The sequence below is a fragment of the Phoenix dactylifera genome, chromosome 16 (assembly GCF_009389715.1).
Source record: "Phoenix dactylifera cultivar Barhee BC4 chromosome 16, palm_55x_up_171113_PBpolish2nd_filt_p, whole genome shotgun sequence".
Lineage (NCBI taxonomy): Eukaryota > Viridiplantae > Streptophyta > Magnoliopsida > Arecales > Arecaceae > Phoenix > Phoenix dactylifera.
In genome coordinates, this window is record NC_052407.1 from 1,394,097 (window position 1) to 1,410,477 (window position 16,381).

The 16,381-nt window shown below is 39.4% G+C and overlaps 1 protein-coding gene across 3 annotated transcripts; it reads left to right on the forward strand.

The window, feature by feature from the left end:
• Positions 1 to 4,136: 4,136 nt before the first annotated feature.
• Positions 4,137 to 10,708, forward strand: LOC103697403 (uncharacterized protein At4g38062). Of its 3 annotated transcripts, XR_005515289.1 has the most exons (3): positions 4,158 to 4,289; positions 8,773 to 8,886; positions 10,157 to 10,708. XR_005515289.1 is itself a non-coding variant. In XM_039134536.1 (2 exons), exon 2 carries the CDS (start codon positions 4,712 to 4,714, stop codon positions 8,366 to 8,368), a length of 3,657 nt encoding a protein of 1,218 aa, XP_038990464.1. In that variant the 5' UTR covers positions 4,137 to 4,289; positions 4,693 to 4,711; the 3' UTR covers positions 8,369 to 8,654. The 3 variants fall into 3 exon arrangements, 2 of the variants coding, with proteins under 2 accessions (XP_038990464.1, XP_038990463.1); XM_039134536.1 differs by lacking the exons at positions 8,773 to 8,886; positions 10,157 to 10,708 and adding an exon at positions 4,693 to 8,654 and having other exon boundaries at positions 4,137 to 4,289; XM_039134535.1 differs by lacking the exons at positions 4,158 to 4,289; positions 8,773 to 8,886; positions 10,157 to 10,708 and adding exons at positions 4,349 to 4,460; positions 4,693 to 8,654.
• Positions 10,709 to 16,381: the final 5,673 nt, after the last annotated feature.

Genomic DNA, 16,381 nt, shown 5'->3' on the forward strand with positions numbered 1-16,381 from the left:
TGCGAAATATCTCGTGATGGAGTGAAGCCCGGGGATGTATCACACATCTAACGGTGTCTTGATCCTACTTACTTCAACCTCGGAGAATCCAAGATCGATGTGGATACAATGTTTTTTTTTTTTTTTTTGATAGGCCGAATAGATCATACACTAGCATAGATGCAACATTTCCATTAGGCTATCGGCATTGAAGGGGGCAAGACAAAAGGCCTTCTAAATTTCACCGATCTACTTTCAAACCACGTACAAAAAAACTGAATGGAAAGTGAGCAAGACACCACAAGATCGGTCATTTATAACTAATTACTTCTAAAAATTTTATATTTTATTTGGATATTCTTGTAGAATTGAATTAAAAATTTTGCAGGACTGTTGGCCTATCTAGCTACTATCTTCTACAAGTGTGCTCGAATTTCAACCTAAATCCAATTTTTAAGATGCAGGAAGGAAAAAAAAAAATCTATAGAGATTTTTAGAAGCTAGTAGTTATAAATAGAACTTCGTTGGAAGGTGTTTTGATAGAGCCGTGCTTAAATGAAAGACCCAATCCACATCTGAAAGATTTTTTAACCTAGTCTTGTAGGAATATTCAAAGAAGCTCTTATTTGTTCAACCATCATGCTCTTGACCATTCCTCTCTTCCTATTAATAATAGCGATTTAGATGCACGCTAGGTGTCCTTGCTATCAAGATTCTTACTATTGAAATTGTTTTTAAGCACATGCAACATATAGTTTGCTAAAAAGAAAGGTTTATTTGATGGATGGATGTGATTCCATCAAAATGACCGTTTGGGTGGGACACAGAGAAAGAAACATGGAAGGTTATGATTTGCATAAAAGCAATGGTGACTGATGGAAACATATGCCAGAAACTGTTTTGTCATGGCTTTACATTGTTTTCCATATAATTCTAAGTATATACCTGCAACTTCTTCACTAGTTTGTTACTAGCTTTTTACCCATTCTGTAGCACATAATTTGGAGAGAAGTAACCAAATTGAATCTGTTCATAGGTCCTTCTACACGGATACTAAAATTTGCACAAACGAATTTGTATTCCCCTATCCAATAGCTTTGAATAAGAGATTTACCCAAAATATTTACTTATCAGGCGTGTTATTTGTTCTATTTAAAAAAAAAAAATATTCACGAAGACCAGTTTCTTGGTTTGTCAGCATAATTTCATTTTTCCAGATAAAAGAAAAAAAATTGTAACTAGCTTAAATATTTAAACAAATTTATATTTTTGATAAATAGTGATATATCAAATAATAGTCATTATCTGTATTTTGGCATAGCTTGTTAGCCTTTTTTTTATTAGGATAATGGCTAAATTATGAATTTTTTTTAGCTGTCCAGGTTTCCACCTCTGGATTGATGCATATAAATAGATCCTCACCTTCTTCTGGCTCAAACGTCAGGGCAAATGCTCATACCAATAGCTTTAGGTATGCTTTAGTTTGAGATTATTAAAGATATGCTCACCTCGTGACAATTCGAAGAATAAGTAGAAAAAATGTGATTCTTAAAATTATTTAATAATATCATTAAAAATTGTTCTATTTTCTGTTTGGGACTCTATTTAATTTAAAAAAGGAGAATCCGCCGTTGTTAATCGAGAAAAGCGTGGGACTTGAAAAGAAGATGGAAGACAAGGGCTGATGAAGCAATCTTGGTTTTTTTTAGACTTTGTCACCATCTCGACACTTGAGTAAGGGATGTTTTAGAACATGGCGATCTGGACGCCACATGAATAATAAAGCAGCAATGTCCTGACACTTAGATGGTACTTATACATCGACAATTAGAGGATATTTCATTGAAAATTTGATACCATTTTCCCAAATTGATGGCAACATGTCTTATGTAGTAATATGGTGTTATGCAAACATGGATAAATGATATGAGTTCAAAAGTGATTGTTATTTGCAGATCTAAAGTAGATGCAAGAAACCTACATCAACGGCATATAAGCATCACAAATCAAGTCCACTGATTAAGTGGCAAAAATAGAAAGTTTTGTCTACAACAAAATGCCATTCAAAATTGGTATTGTCATGTATATCCTTGTAAAACACTTGTTTTGTCATTCTATTTTTTTTTATTTTTGTTTTTGCATATGTATCCGTGCATATGTTAATTTTAAAAAATTAATGGTTTCAAATTAGAATAACTAAAATACTCTTAATAGGTAAACATGCAAATAGATCGCAATTTCGATAGTAGGAGAAGAAAACATAAACAATAGCGTAATTTTAAAATTTTATTTTATTTTTAATTAATATAAATAAATTTTTCTTAACACTGTTAGAATAACGGTTATATTACATGCATTTGTACAATAATAGAGTTTTACGAGAATATATATGCAAATTTCAATTTTAAAAAAATATTTATATAAAATTTGATATTTAGAAGGTTATCTATATGAAAAAAATCCATAATTAAATCTCAATTTTGCATCCCACGTGAACCTAACCGAATCGCTGACGTGTGCACGAATCTCAAGGTCATGGATCTCTATTTTTTTTTTTTTGGTTAAAACGGCAATTCATATAACTCTAACGTGAGTACATCCTGCCAAATCAGAAGAAAGTAAAAGATACAAATGTGGCGGTAGCTCCACTGTGGATGTCCAGTGGAGCTCCCCGGAATGTCGTGCGACATGGGAGGCGACCCAGTCAGCAGCCCTGTTCGCCTCCCGGAAAATGTGCATGGCCTGAAACTCGTCCATCTCCATCGCCAATCTGCGAGTCTCCCGAATGAGCGGATGTCCATCTCCATACCTATCAGCACCCCGGATCCCGTCTATGACTATGGAAGAATCCCCCTCAAGGTACACCCGGCCAGCCCCGAGCACCCGCCTCGCATAGGAAATGCCCGCCCAAGCTGCCCACAGCTCTGCCCCAACAACCGTGAGCCCCGTCGTGCCCCAGCCTCCTGCTGCCACCAAACTCCCAAAATGGTCCCGGATAACAAATCCAGCCCCTCCCGACCTCCTGTCCGTCGCTACACTACCATCAAAATTCACTTTAAGATAACCAAGGGGTGGGGGTACCCAAGCCACAATGGCAAACCTGGGCGCTAAAATAGCATTGCGGGTATCCCAGATGTCCCTAGTCATCCCAAGTGAAGGCTCGCCAGAACAAGAGAAGACCTCCCCAGCCTGAAGCACAGCTCTCTCTACCACCATCCTCGCCGAGAGCCTCCTGCCCTCGAACAGACGAGCATTCCGGTCCAACCAGATATGGTAGGCCAGGTATGCCCTAATGATTCCCTCCTCCACCAGCCTAGGGCTCCGAACCGTGGCCCGCAGTAACTGTATGAAATCCTGTGTCGTCCCTACGGAGTGGGGAATAGGCGCAGGAGATGACCTCCATATCTCTCTAGCCCTAGGACACTGCAGAAGCACATGCAGAATGGTCTCCTCGGTATCCGGACACACCTCACACTCCTGAGGGACCCTCATGCCCCGCCTGACTAGCACACTCCTGGTAGGAAGGCAGCCCCAAGCCACCTTCCAGATGAAGAGCGCCACCCGTGGATGAATCCGCATCCTCCAAATCCAGCCTCCCTCCATCCGTCTAGCTGACTCCCTACTGAAAAGGGCATATAGATCCCTCGCTCGCACCTGTGATCGGCCCGACGGCACCCATACCAACCTGTCAGACTCCCCCTGGAACGGCACCGGAAGACCCAAAATCATCTCAGCCAGCTGCGCCCCAAACACCTCTCGTACCAGCCCCTCCCTCCATCCGCCCTCGCCTGGATCCAACAAGTCACTGACCCTCTAGCCCGCAAGTCTCACCGAGTCCACCAAGGTCGGCATACGGCTGATCGGCACAGCGGTCAACCAACAATCCTCCAAGACATCGATGGAACGACCGTCATCAATAGCCCATCTGATCTCCGATAGAACCCTCCCTGCTCTGGTACACATCTCCCGCCACACCAGAGAATGGCGGCGACCAGCTCTCACACCAGCAACCAAAACTCCATACTTGGCCCTCATCAGAGAGGACCACATACTGTCCGGCTCCATAACATACCTAGCGGCATGACGAGCCACTAACGCCTCCCTCCGTACCAACAGTGACTGCACCCCCTTCGAAAAGTTGAAAACAAACCAACAGCCCGCCGAAACGGAGCCACCGGGGGAAAAGGACACAAAGGAGGGATCCCACTCCCTTCCTTGGTTTCTAGCCTCCCTGACAGATTCCAGGACGTATTACCGGCGGAGATCCATACATCCCGATCGCCTCCATCCTCTCCTCTTTCCATTTCCAGGTCAGTTTCCTTCCCCTATTCTATGTCTAGGGTTTGCCTTCCTCTTTTGCCCTAGATCTACTTTAGAGCTGTAGTGCCCTTCTCTTCTTTAGCCATCTCGAAGAAAATGTGGGCTTATTTGGAGCTATTTTTCTTGATATTGCTCAGATCTCATCTTAAATTTTCACTGAGGTGATCTCTGTTTGGATTCTTTTTTTTACCTTTTTTTTTCGCGAGGTAGTGGTTTTTCGGTTCATTTTCTTTTCAAGCACTTTTAGGCGAATCCGATAGTTTTCTTTATGCTACTGATATTTTTGATCTGTTCTGCTGTGTTTATATCAAAGAAAACGGCGTAATTTGACTTTCTGAAATTTGAAAACAAAAATTACTCCTAAAACTGCGATAAAATGTTCTCTGGGTCCAGATCGAGAGAAGCACTGGAAATGGACGAAGTTTACAAGGAGTTGGAGGATTTGAGGTCGGATATGGAGACGCTCAAGGAAGAGTACCGGGTGAAATGCCAACTGTCTGAGAGCTTGAGGAGAGCTCACGACGAGCAACTCGATAGGCTCCAAGAAGCGAAGGCCAAGATGGAGAAGCAAGAAAGAGAGATTGATACAAAGGCAGCAGAAATTTGTTTGGTGAAGAAGACGTACGAAGACTTGAAATCCATTGTTGCCGAAAAAGAATCAGCCTTGAAGAGTCTGGGTCTGGCAAACGAGAATTTGAGGACCAGCTTTAGGGAGAAGATGAGGAATCTGGAAGGGGAGAACAAAGAGCTCGTCTCGGCTTTGGATCTGGCCCATGCTAAAAGAGAAGAGCAGGAGAGGATGATATGTTCATATAGGGAAGAGATCGAAGGGCTCAAGAGTCTTCTGTCAGTGTCTCAGAGGAGGTATTCTGACGCAGAGCAGAGGGCTCAGGCACCTAGAGAAGTAGTGAGGAGGCGAGATGAAATGTTGCTGAAATTAGAGGAGGAGAAAGGGGAAGTTGAGGACCAGCTGAAATGGAAGATCGAGCAGTTCAGGCATCTCGAGGAAGCTCACAGTAAGCTTCAAGATGAGTTTCGGGCAGCTCAAAGGGAATGGGGTTCGGAGAGATCCAACTTGCTTGATGAGATTCGTACTTTGCAGATGAATTTGGATTCTCAAACTAGAGTGCTGGAAGACCTTCGTTCTCAGTTGAACATGTGCAACCAAGCCCTAGCCCATGAAGAAAGCCGAAGAAAATTGCTGGAGGTTCAAATGTCTGAATCAAAGTCATTGTATGACAATGTTGTCTCGGAGTATGAGGAGGCCAGATCGACAATTGAAGCACTGACAACGAGGAGAGATGAGGAGATTGCCTCTTTAAGGAATGCATTGGCTATCAAAGCAACTGACCTTAAAGAAATGGAATATACAAGATATCAAATTGAACAGGAAAATGAGGAGCTGCGGGAATCTTTGAAGGAACATCAAGAAGCGCAAATTGATGGAGTGGGTGCTTCTGCTTCTTTGAAGACTTTGCGTCGGAAATTTAAAGCTTTGGAGCAAGCCCACAGAGGTTGTTCTGAGAAACTGAAGGCTAGAGAAGCTGAATTGAAAGCCCAGATAGAGAAACTAGGGATGAATTTGGATGAATGCCTGTCCCAGCTAAGTTCCAGAGATAAACAGCTTCAGGAGTTGCAGAGTGAGTTAAAAGGCAGCCATTCCTTATTAATGCAACAAAAATTAGAGAATGAAGAGATTTCGGTGGTGCTTATGGTACTGAAATCGAAATTTTTGGAGTCCTGTTCAAATATCGAACCTTTGAAACTTGAGGCGGAACAGCATACTGCAAAAGTCGAGGAAAGAATTGCTCTCATGACTAAACAATTAAGGCAGAAGAACATTGCTCTTATGCAAGCTCAGGCCAAGGCAATCCAGGAACATGAGATGTTAGACTCATCGCGGAGCAGGATTGAGTATCTAGAATCTATTGAGTGGAAGTATGCTATGGTGCTGAAAGAGCTTGACACATATAAAGGGATGCTTGAAGAATCATGCAGGAATTTTGACCGCTTAAAAGAGCAAGCTTCTCAGAAAGAAAACAACCTTCAGGAGGATTTGAGAAAAGCTTCAAATGTTCTAGAACAAGCAAATTATGCTCTTGCTGAGAAAACCAGTGAGCTGAACAAAGTGGCATTTGAATTGGAGCAACAGAAACTGGTCGCGGAGCGGATGGAGAAGATCAAATCTGATTTGGAAACTGAACTGAACAAATATCAAGATGAAAGGCAAGCGGCTACAAGGGAATTGGAGGTTGCTTTGCTGGCCAAGTTGCATGCTGAAAAGTCTCTCATGGAGGAGAAGGAGAATTTTCGCCAAATAACAGAAGAGAGGGACAAGATTGTAGAAGAGCTTCGGCAGTGCATTGTTTGTATGGAAGAAGATAATGCCAGGCGAGCTTCTCAGAACGAATGCAAACTTCAGGAGGAATTGAGAAAAGCTTCAAATGCTCTAGAACAAGCAAATTGTACTCTTGCTGAGAAAACTAGTGACCTGAACAAAGTGGAATTTGAATTAGAGCAACAGAAACTGGTTATGAAGCAGATGGAGAAGATCAAATCTGATTTAGAAGCTCAGCTGAACAAATATCGTGATGAAAGGCAAGCAGGGACAAGGGAATTGGAGGTTGTTTTGCTGGCCATGATGCAAGCTGAAAAGTCTCTCATGGAAGAGAAGGAGAAATTTTGCCAAATAACAGAAGAGAGAGACAAGATTATAGAAGAGCTTCAGCAGCACATTGTTTGTATGGAAGAAGATAATGTCAGGCGTGCTTCTCAGAAGGAAAGCAACCTTCAGGAGGATTTGAGAAAAGCTTCAAATGCTCTAGACCAAGCAAATTATGCTCTTGCTGAGAAAACTAGTGAGTTGAACAAAGTGGAATTTGAATTGGAACAACAGAAACTGGTTATGGAGCGGATGGAGAAGATCAAGTCTGATTTTGAAACTCAACTGTACAAATGTCATGATGAAAGGCAAGCAGCCACAAGGGAATTGGAGGTTGCTTGTCTGGCCAAGATACAAGCTGAAAAGTCTCTCATGGAAGAAAAGGAGAATTTTCGCCAAATAACAGAAGAGACAGACAAGATTATAGAAAAGCTTCGGCGGCACATCATTTGTATGGAAGAAGATAATGCCAGGCGAGAGTCTGAAGTTGCAACTCTGGTCAAGTTAGAGGCTGAGAAGATCACTGAAAAACACGAGAAGAAATTTCTTGAATTTGCAGAGGATGTGAACAGGAGATTGAAAGGAATAGAAACCAAATTTGATTTGCTAGGACAAAACTACGTGCTAAGAGAGAGTGAAATTTTGATGACCCTCGGGCAAGAGAAAGCAAAGTGGTTTAAAGTTATGAAAGAAAAAGAGAACATAATTGCTGGTGTTCAAAAGCATGTTTTATCACTTGAACGAAATATTACTCAGTTTGTTGAAGCTGCTGCTGCTTCAAAACTTGCAGGCAAACAACTTGAGATCTGCAAGCTTTATGAGGCTTTGCAGAAGTTTGCAGCAGATTACCTGCTTGATGAGCAGGAAATCCAGTTCAAGAACATGTGGATTGCTGAACTGGAAACAGAAATCAGCACTCTCCAGTTGAAATTGAAGGTTGAAGAAAAATTATCATTTGATTCACAGAAGTGTGTAGAACGACTTAAAGCTGAAGTTGCGACGGAGAAGTTGGAAAAGGAGAAAGAGCAAATTCTAGTTCTGAATGAACTTAAAACCACACAGAATAACAAAAGAACTTTGGAGGACCAGCTAGGACAGTGTAAGGCCAACATAAAAGCCCTTCATGATATCATTGCACAGTTTACATCAGAAAGGGGAAAGTTAGTTGGGCAAGTAATGGGGTTCAATGAAATGATAGGCATGATATTTCATATGGATGAAGACCTTACAAGAACCTGGGATAGAGTCATGCAGAAAGCTGGGAATGAAGACAGTGTGAAAACTTCCGATAGGAAGGATCTGTTCACCTCCAGCAAACTAGATGGCAGGAACAATATCTCCCCTTCAAGGAACAAAGCAGGACAGGTTACTGATAGAAGGTCACCCTTGAAGGAGTATAACTGCTGATTGTTGGAAGGACTGGCAGGACAATTTGTATCAGGAGTTGAAATTTGTTGTAAGATACTTGCGATTATTTTGATCACCTTCTCTGATGACAACATTTGTTCACGCTACTTTGTGATCATGTCAGATACCTCAAAAGTATTTTTAATGCTTCTAACACTTTGCTGCAGACATTTTGATTAAATTCAACTTGTAGCCCCTCTTAATTTTTGGAAAAAGCATATAAGAAATTCTTGCTTCTTGTAGTAATGTTGCGATTCTTAAATGCAACCCATCTTTTTTTGCTTGGTTTATTACTATTGCTTTTATTGCAAAGGCAAAAAGTCTTCTAGCTTAACTGTACCTACTTACAACTGCATTTTTTTTGAAATCACAAATGCTGATTTCAACAGTGCAACCATTTGCAGAATTTTGTGGTTTCCATCTTCAACACCCATGACCAGGAGGTTACACCTGCAATCCTTTATGGTGGTTGTGGGAGGTGCTGGAAGCACCTACATGGCAAGATCTCCATTGTCAGTGTATGCTTATGTTCATCCCTTGACAAATGCAGTTATGAGTATTAAATTGGCACCATGGCATAGTTTTCTATGTTTTTTTTATGCTTTTTGTTGCATTTTTCAAATTTTGCCTTCCCTACTACATTTTCTGCATAATAATAAATAAGAGACTTTCGGGAAAGATAACTGGATTGGTTGTTATGATGCCATCCATCTGACCCTGTTTAAAATTGGTTAATTGATGTTTCAAAATATGTTCAGGTCATGGTGGCTTGCAATTTCAGTTTGTTTTCTTTTATCATATGCTCCTAAAAGATATACAATTCCCTATAGGTTCTTGTTTTCATTGATGATCTTCCTCCTGTGGGTTCTTTCATGGTGTCTCAGTTACATAATCATCTTCATTTGGTGACAATTGTTCTCATACTTTCATTTGAATATTTTGGCTTAAGTTTTAAAAACTGAGAATGCCTTCCATGAAGGTTTTAGCTTTCAAAGGCCTAGTTCAGCTCCACTAGCTCCTGTTTTTTTCCTCTCTCTCTTTTAAATACCAAGTTTGTATATCTTTTAAAAAAAAAACTAAGACTAGTAAGAAATTACTGTTTAAATTTTTGTGTTAGGACTTTGTAGTTTGCTCAAACAGGAAAAATCTCTTTTTCAGGATATGAGGGCTGACCACTTATCTATTTCATCATATTCATCTCAAGATTCTCAACTGATTTTTTCCTTTGGTCCCTATCTGTGTTATCCTACATTTGTCAGTCGATATATCCATCTCATCCAGTTTCTTGAATTTTGTCACAGTACTGCCGTTCTTGTACATGGTAAATCTGTTTATGTTGATATGGTAGTGCCAGAGTTAGGTTTTCATTATCCTTTTTTTTGCAGACAAGTAGGATTTGATTATCTGAGTTATCTAAAAATTAGAATTGCAAAAAATGTAACTCATACACACCGTCTATAACACAGCAGTTACTGTGACATGGAATAATTTTCATCATTTTGCTCTCTAATGGAAATCATAATTCATTTTCTCATTTAAATGTAGAACTGCACAATCAACTCATGTCTCTATAAGCACAACATTCTCTTGATGCTGGATTGTGAAGTTTTCTGTATCGGCACTAAATCAAAATTTAATAGCTAATTGATAGTGTGTATATCTTCTATGTATCCTTCTGAGTTAATATTGTTTGTTATGACATTTTCAAGAAGATTGTTTACCCTGATATTCTGAAACTTAATAGCTAATTGACACTTTTCTCTTGCCTTGACGGATCATCTCATGTAGATTCCACCCCCCTCCCTCCCCGGGGCAAATAGAATTATCATCACTTGGAATGTTGATTCTGCCTGTTTTCGTGTCGGCGCATACGTTATTATTTTTTCCAGAGGTGGTATAGGCTTCTTTTGTCATTTGGGTTTATATCTTCTATCTATTCTGAAAACAGAAAATAGACTCACACTGTAGGCCTTCTGTTATAGCCTTCAGCAAATATGTGTATGGTTTGTTCAACTGGCAGTTCTCGAAAACATGCTTCAGATTTTATTCCACCATATTCCTACTTCTTGTGAATTAATTTCCTCTGGGGTGGAGAGAACCTATTCTTCGACATGTTTGCGACATAGTCCCATACAAACAATGATGAGCTGTCAGTGTAAAATTGTTAGTTATACAGGTTGAGTTGATTTATGTTTTTGTATGCATTCAGGCTTGATTAATGTTTATGAGCAAAAAAACAAAAAAATCACAATAAGACACATATGAGATATACACCTGAGTAATTTTTGTGGGACTCTTTATAACCAACTTCTGATAACAACAGACATTTTCACAGGCTCACGGCTGTTTTTAAGCGACACCGGCAATTCAGTATGCAGGGCCATGAAATGTGCCTAGTCATACACTCATATCTTTGTTCTTTTCTCTCTCAAATTTCTCTTCTATCTTTTCCGTATCACTACTACATACAAGTATTCTTAAGAATTCTTTTTATTCATTGATATCTGATTTTAGTTCAGGATCTATAGATAACTGATTTCTGCAAGGGTTGTGGGATTATTTGGCATTAGAGTGAGAAGAGTTTGAAGGCTCTCAAATTTCATTTTGATTAACTATGTGACATGACACACTGGGTCATCATATCGCTTCAATTGTGATCTCAGCCATGCACCAGACTGCTAATTCGCCTCCTGTTCTTTTAATTCTTACTTGGAGATTAGCTGCGCTCATATCTGAATTCTTTTTCTCGGTCTTTTTGTTCATGGGAGCTCCACAAGGAGTCCATAGGCTAGGATCTTGATGTCCTAATCTAAACCAGGAGATGATGTGTTGAGTAAATAAAAATGATATGCCGTGTGCTGTGTCAGCCAAAAAAGTAATAAAAAAAGTCAAAATGATATACTTATTCATCTCTCTCTCTCTTGAAAATGATTGCATGTGTTAGTCTGTGATCTTCCATACATAATTCTTCTTCTATTGTTTTATATTATTACCCACAAGAAGGAGCACCAAAACGGACACCAACAACTGAATGTGGGAAGGTGAAGGACATATTCAATCAGAAAAGAAAAAAAAAAGGATATACAGGCAAAGCTACAACAACTGTATTAGGAGTTCTGGTTGGTGTGTTTTTTACTTTTACAAGGGGCAAAATTTGCTTAAATTTTGGGTGGAGGCAATTCTCTTGGAACAGAGTTCATTAATTTGAGAACTGGCTTCGAAACTTTATCTGTACCATCTGAACTAGACCTAGCCGCTGGTTTAAATTGATTCAAGAATTACTCTCATTTCCCGTGGTTATTTATTGTACCTAAGCGTAATATGCAGAAGGTGTCTGGTAGTATATTTAGTGAAGTTTTTGAGCAAGTATCAGTGCCTTGGTTGAATTCTGCGTTTACCTCAACTTCAACCGAGATTTTATTCTTTTTTTCTTTTTTAAAAATATGTATGGAGATAGATTTGATCCATTTAAATGGATCCGAAGGTAAATCCGTTTGTTTTCAGACCCATCTGATCCTGCACCAATCTCAAAGTAGCAAGAGTTTTAGTTAATAGCTTAACAAGAGTTTTTTTTTTTCTTTGGGTACATGCCGATCACACATAACGGGTGAGACTTTCCTAAAAAGTCAGAAAACAAAATAGATTGCAAAGGAAGCAGGACAGAAGCCTGGTCCACCAAGATGAAATCGTCTGAATGATGAGTCGCATAGGTAGCCACCCAATTCGTTGCACTGTTGGCCTCTCTGTAAGCATGAGAGGCTCAATGGGAGATGCATTCGCCTAGCAGACTACGAATATCGTGGAGCAGTCGCATTCCCATATGGTACTTCCGACCTCTGAATCCCCTCGATCATCATGGCGGAGTCTCCCTTGAGGATAATGCGGTCTGCCCCTAGCACTCTCTCGCATAGAAAATTTCCTCCCATACTGCTCTCAACTCGGTGTTGTCGACAGACGGATCGAAAATACGCCGCCCCCCAGCTGCCACTAGTCTGGCCTGCTGATCTCTGATGATAAAGCCGGCGCCGCAGCAGCCACCCTCCTAGGTACTGCCGTCGAAGTTTATCTCGAGAAAACCAGAGTGTGGGAGCTCCCAGGAGACTGGAACACACCTGGACGTTATGTGAGCGAGATGAGAGTCTTAGGTTCCCCCGGCGAACCCGAGGAACGTTGACGCAGTAACGTCAAGGACCTCCACCGTATGTAGAACGACCTTATCTACTACAACTCTCAGCTACTCATCTCTGCCCTCGAAGACTCGGGCATTCCTATCTAACCACCAGTGATAAGCCAGATAAGCTGCCCTAATCCCTAATGACATGAGACCCGATCTTTGAGAAGACTTCGCCAGGAATGTCAAAAACTTCTCTGTCGCCGACCACCTCCAGTACAGACCAGAGCAGGCTGAGGCACACTCCCATAGTGAAGCTGCCCTCTGACAACCAAAAAGGGCACGAAAAATAGTCTCTTCCGTCTCCTGATAAGCCCAGTATCTCGAGGTGATGTGCATTCTCCATCGGGCCAAGACTTTTCTTGGTAGGTAGACATCCCCATGCGACCTTCAAGATAAATGAGAGCCATTAAGGAGGAAAAAGTATTAGTGGGACGGGATGTGCTGCCCTTGTCTGCACCCATCTCTTGATACGCTGCTTGTACACTCTCCCACCCTCTCCATTAAAGTAGTACCATGTTTGAAAAAAAAATATTTATTAATTGTTGGGATCCATGTGTTTGATTCTATGATGTTTTTATTTATCGCCGTAGACTAAATATTTATCTTGGAGGGTTTGTATTTATTGAGGAGCAATTAATGTTTACTTTTTAGGTATTTCTATTTAATTTTAGAAAAGAGTGCAAGAAGATAGTGAGAACCTTTGCAGATTTCTGCTTATCCGTGGCTGGTTTGTGTTTATTCTCATGAGGTTTTTTGTTATTTTACACTACTTTATAGTTATTGGATTTGAATTTTGAGTTTATCCTCCACCCTACTTATTTATCGACCTGACCAAAGTGGAGAGTTGAGTTTCTATTTATTTCTACAATATTTATGTTTATCGGCACAAACTAGATGTTTATTCTGGAGAGTTTGTATTTATCCTAGAGAGATTAGTATTTATTCTTTAAATGTTTCTATTTTTTTTTACAGGAGAGCGTAGGTTTCTGTTTAAAAATCACTTGGTTGTATTTACTCCTAAAAATCTATGAAATTGGTTCCAGCAATTAATGAAGTGGCCCGTCTGCAAAGGAGAGTATTTTCTTCTTTTTTTTTTTTGAAATGATAGTATAAAAGATGGGCACAGATGTGGGCAGTGTGTCCTATCCTAATAATGCTTATTTTGTAAGTTTTTTTTGCATATATACCCTCCTAAATATATGAAATTGTATGAATACTTTCATAAAATTACTATTTATATATATATATATCCTTCTTCTTTTTTTTTTCCTATATATGTACCCATACAATCTAATGTTTAAAAAATAAATGGCTTAAAACTAAAATGACTGAAATACCTTTATGGATAGATATGCAGAAAAAAGTTATAAGGGTATATACATAAATAGCAACTTTACAAAAGTATTCATACAATTTCTCATATTGAGAAGAGTATACATTAAAAAAATCTATTAAAAAAATTAAAACTTGGCTAAAACTTGCTAAGTCTTTTATGATTCAGTTCGATCGACAAGTCAAAAATAGATTGATTCATATTGTCAATTTTTTTTTAAGATCATAACTCGGTCAAGTTGGAATATTAGGTAATTATTTTGGTAATACTATTTTTCATTTGATTTTGATATAATTATCATTATTAAATCTATAACATCCATATTCTTCATTATTTTTAAAAGATTAATATCAAATTTAAATTAATTATAGATGCTTAGATTAGTAAAAGTATTTTTTAGTGATTTGTAAATATTGAGTTATTATTCGTTATTTAGGCGAGAATTTCGTAAAAGCAGCATGATTTATTCTATAAGAGTTGATATTAATATGAGATCATGTGACATAATAATATTAATCTTTTTTACCTTTTTTTAATTAAGAACAATTGAATATCTTTACAGAATTTTAATCATGTTTATTGGATTTTTTTAAGTATATATCGTTCTAAATATGCATAATTATATGAATACTCTTGCAAAGTTGCTATTTACATGCGTATTCTTATAAAGTTTTTTTTTTTGCGCATCTACCTATAAAGGTACTTTAGTCATTTTAAATTTAAAATCATTTATTCTTTAATGATGATAGATGGTATGTGTACATATATGAAAAAAAGAAAAAAAAAGGTTATACATGCAAAATAAGTATTTTATAAGGGTATGCATGTACATAGCAATTTTATAAGAATATTTATATAATTTTGTATATTTTGAAAGGTATATATATATATACACATATACATATATATATATATATATACATATATATACATATATATACATATATATACATATATATATACATATATATACATATATATACATATATATACATATATATATACATATATATACATATATATACATATATATACATATATATATATATATATATATGTAAAAAAAATTTTATTTTTCTTCCTTAACGAATCCCATCTAATAACTAAGATTTTTGTTAATTTGGGATGGGTGCAACATCAGATGGCCTTCGAGGCAACCGGATTTAGTTCCATTCCATTTGAATAAAGCATAGTCTATCTTATATATAAGTATTTAATCTTTCAAGTATTTTTTCTTTCAAATAATAGTAACACTTCATTAAAGGTTTGCTTGAACAGCGAGACAGCATAAATCCGAAAGGAGAGAAAGAAGACAGGGTGCATTACTTATCTTCCTTATCTTCTCTCCCGTCCTTTCAATCGTGTTATAAATACATTTTCTGTCTCGTCCATCCTTAGTTAAAGATAAAAAACTGGGGTTGCATCCTACACGCGCCCCACGTGGTACTCTTACACACGCGCGAACCGAACATGGTACCCACCATCATGCAACAAGAAAGCGCCACGTAAGCATAACATGGGCTCATATTAGTCTAACGTGGCACTGTTTCATTCTAAGAGTAAACTGTTCTACTCCTCACCCCTTGCGCTCACCCTCACAAGTTCGATGAAGGCTGGGAAGAGGTCGTTAGACGGAGCAAAGCGGCGAGAGATGGCGTGGGACAAGGCTAGGCTAAGTTGTTTCAGCTTTTCGAGAAGCATCTTGCGGATAGAGTCCGATCTCTTTTAGTACCAAAGTATGCAAGTCCAGATATCTGAATTTGGAATACCTCAAGTAGGACTGGCGATGAGAGTATGAGCCAGGGCCAGACTGTGCCTGGATCTGGCGCATGGGACTCTATCCGAAGGTAGCACTGTTCCTTTGGAAGGTGGTCTGGAATTATCTTCCGATGTGAGTAGTACTCGGCGGACGGAGGCTGAGGATTCCCTTAAAGTGTGGTGTGGATGAGACTGTGGACCATGCGATGTTTCAGTGCGCATGGGCGAGTGTGACTTGGCAGTTGGCAGGAATCCTGCAGAAGGTTTGGGGCTGGAGGGATCAGTTTCTACAGGCCATACGTCGATGGTCGGAGTCTCCACTGCTTCACAAGGATGCAATTAGAGCGACTTGGACGGCTTACCATATCTGGCTGGCAAATAACGCTCGAACTTTTGGCGAACACAGCATGTCGCCGAGGCTCGTGGTGGAGAGCGCACGGGTGCAGGCGGCGAAAATCAGTCATATCATACCTGTTGGAGGGACATTGACAGTTCGGGACATATAGAGTTTCCATTCTGCTCCGGTAGCACCCCGCACAGTGTTTTTCATCTAGGAGCCTCCACCTTCGAGCTTCATTAAGGTCAACTTCGATGGGTCTATCTTTGACAGAGGCACGAGGAGAGGCGCGGATTTTGTTATGCAGGACCTGTATGCCAGGGTGGTGGCTGCAGGTGGCTGTAAGCTATTCGACATCTCGGTTCCCAGTGCGGAGCTGAGGGCTGCTTGGGCGAGCCATCGTCATGTTCG

Bases quoted from the DNA above. Each gene is read 5' to 3' on its own strand.
- LOC103697403 (XM_039134535.1), top strand. From the start codon at position 4,396: ATGTGGGCTTATTTGGAGCTATTTTTCTTGATATTGCTCAGATCTCAT. The intron at 4,461-4,692 runs GTGATCTCTGTT...CTCTGGGTCCAG, and splicing joins CATCTTAAATTTTCACTGAG to ATCGAGAGAAGCACTGGAAA.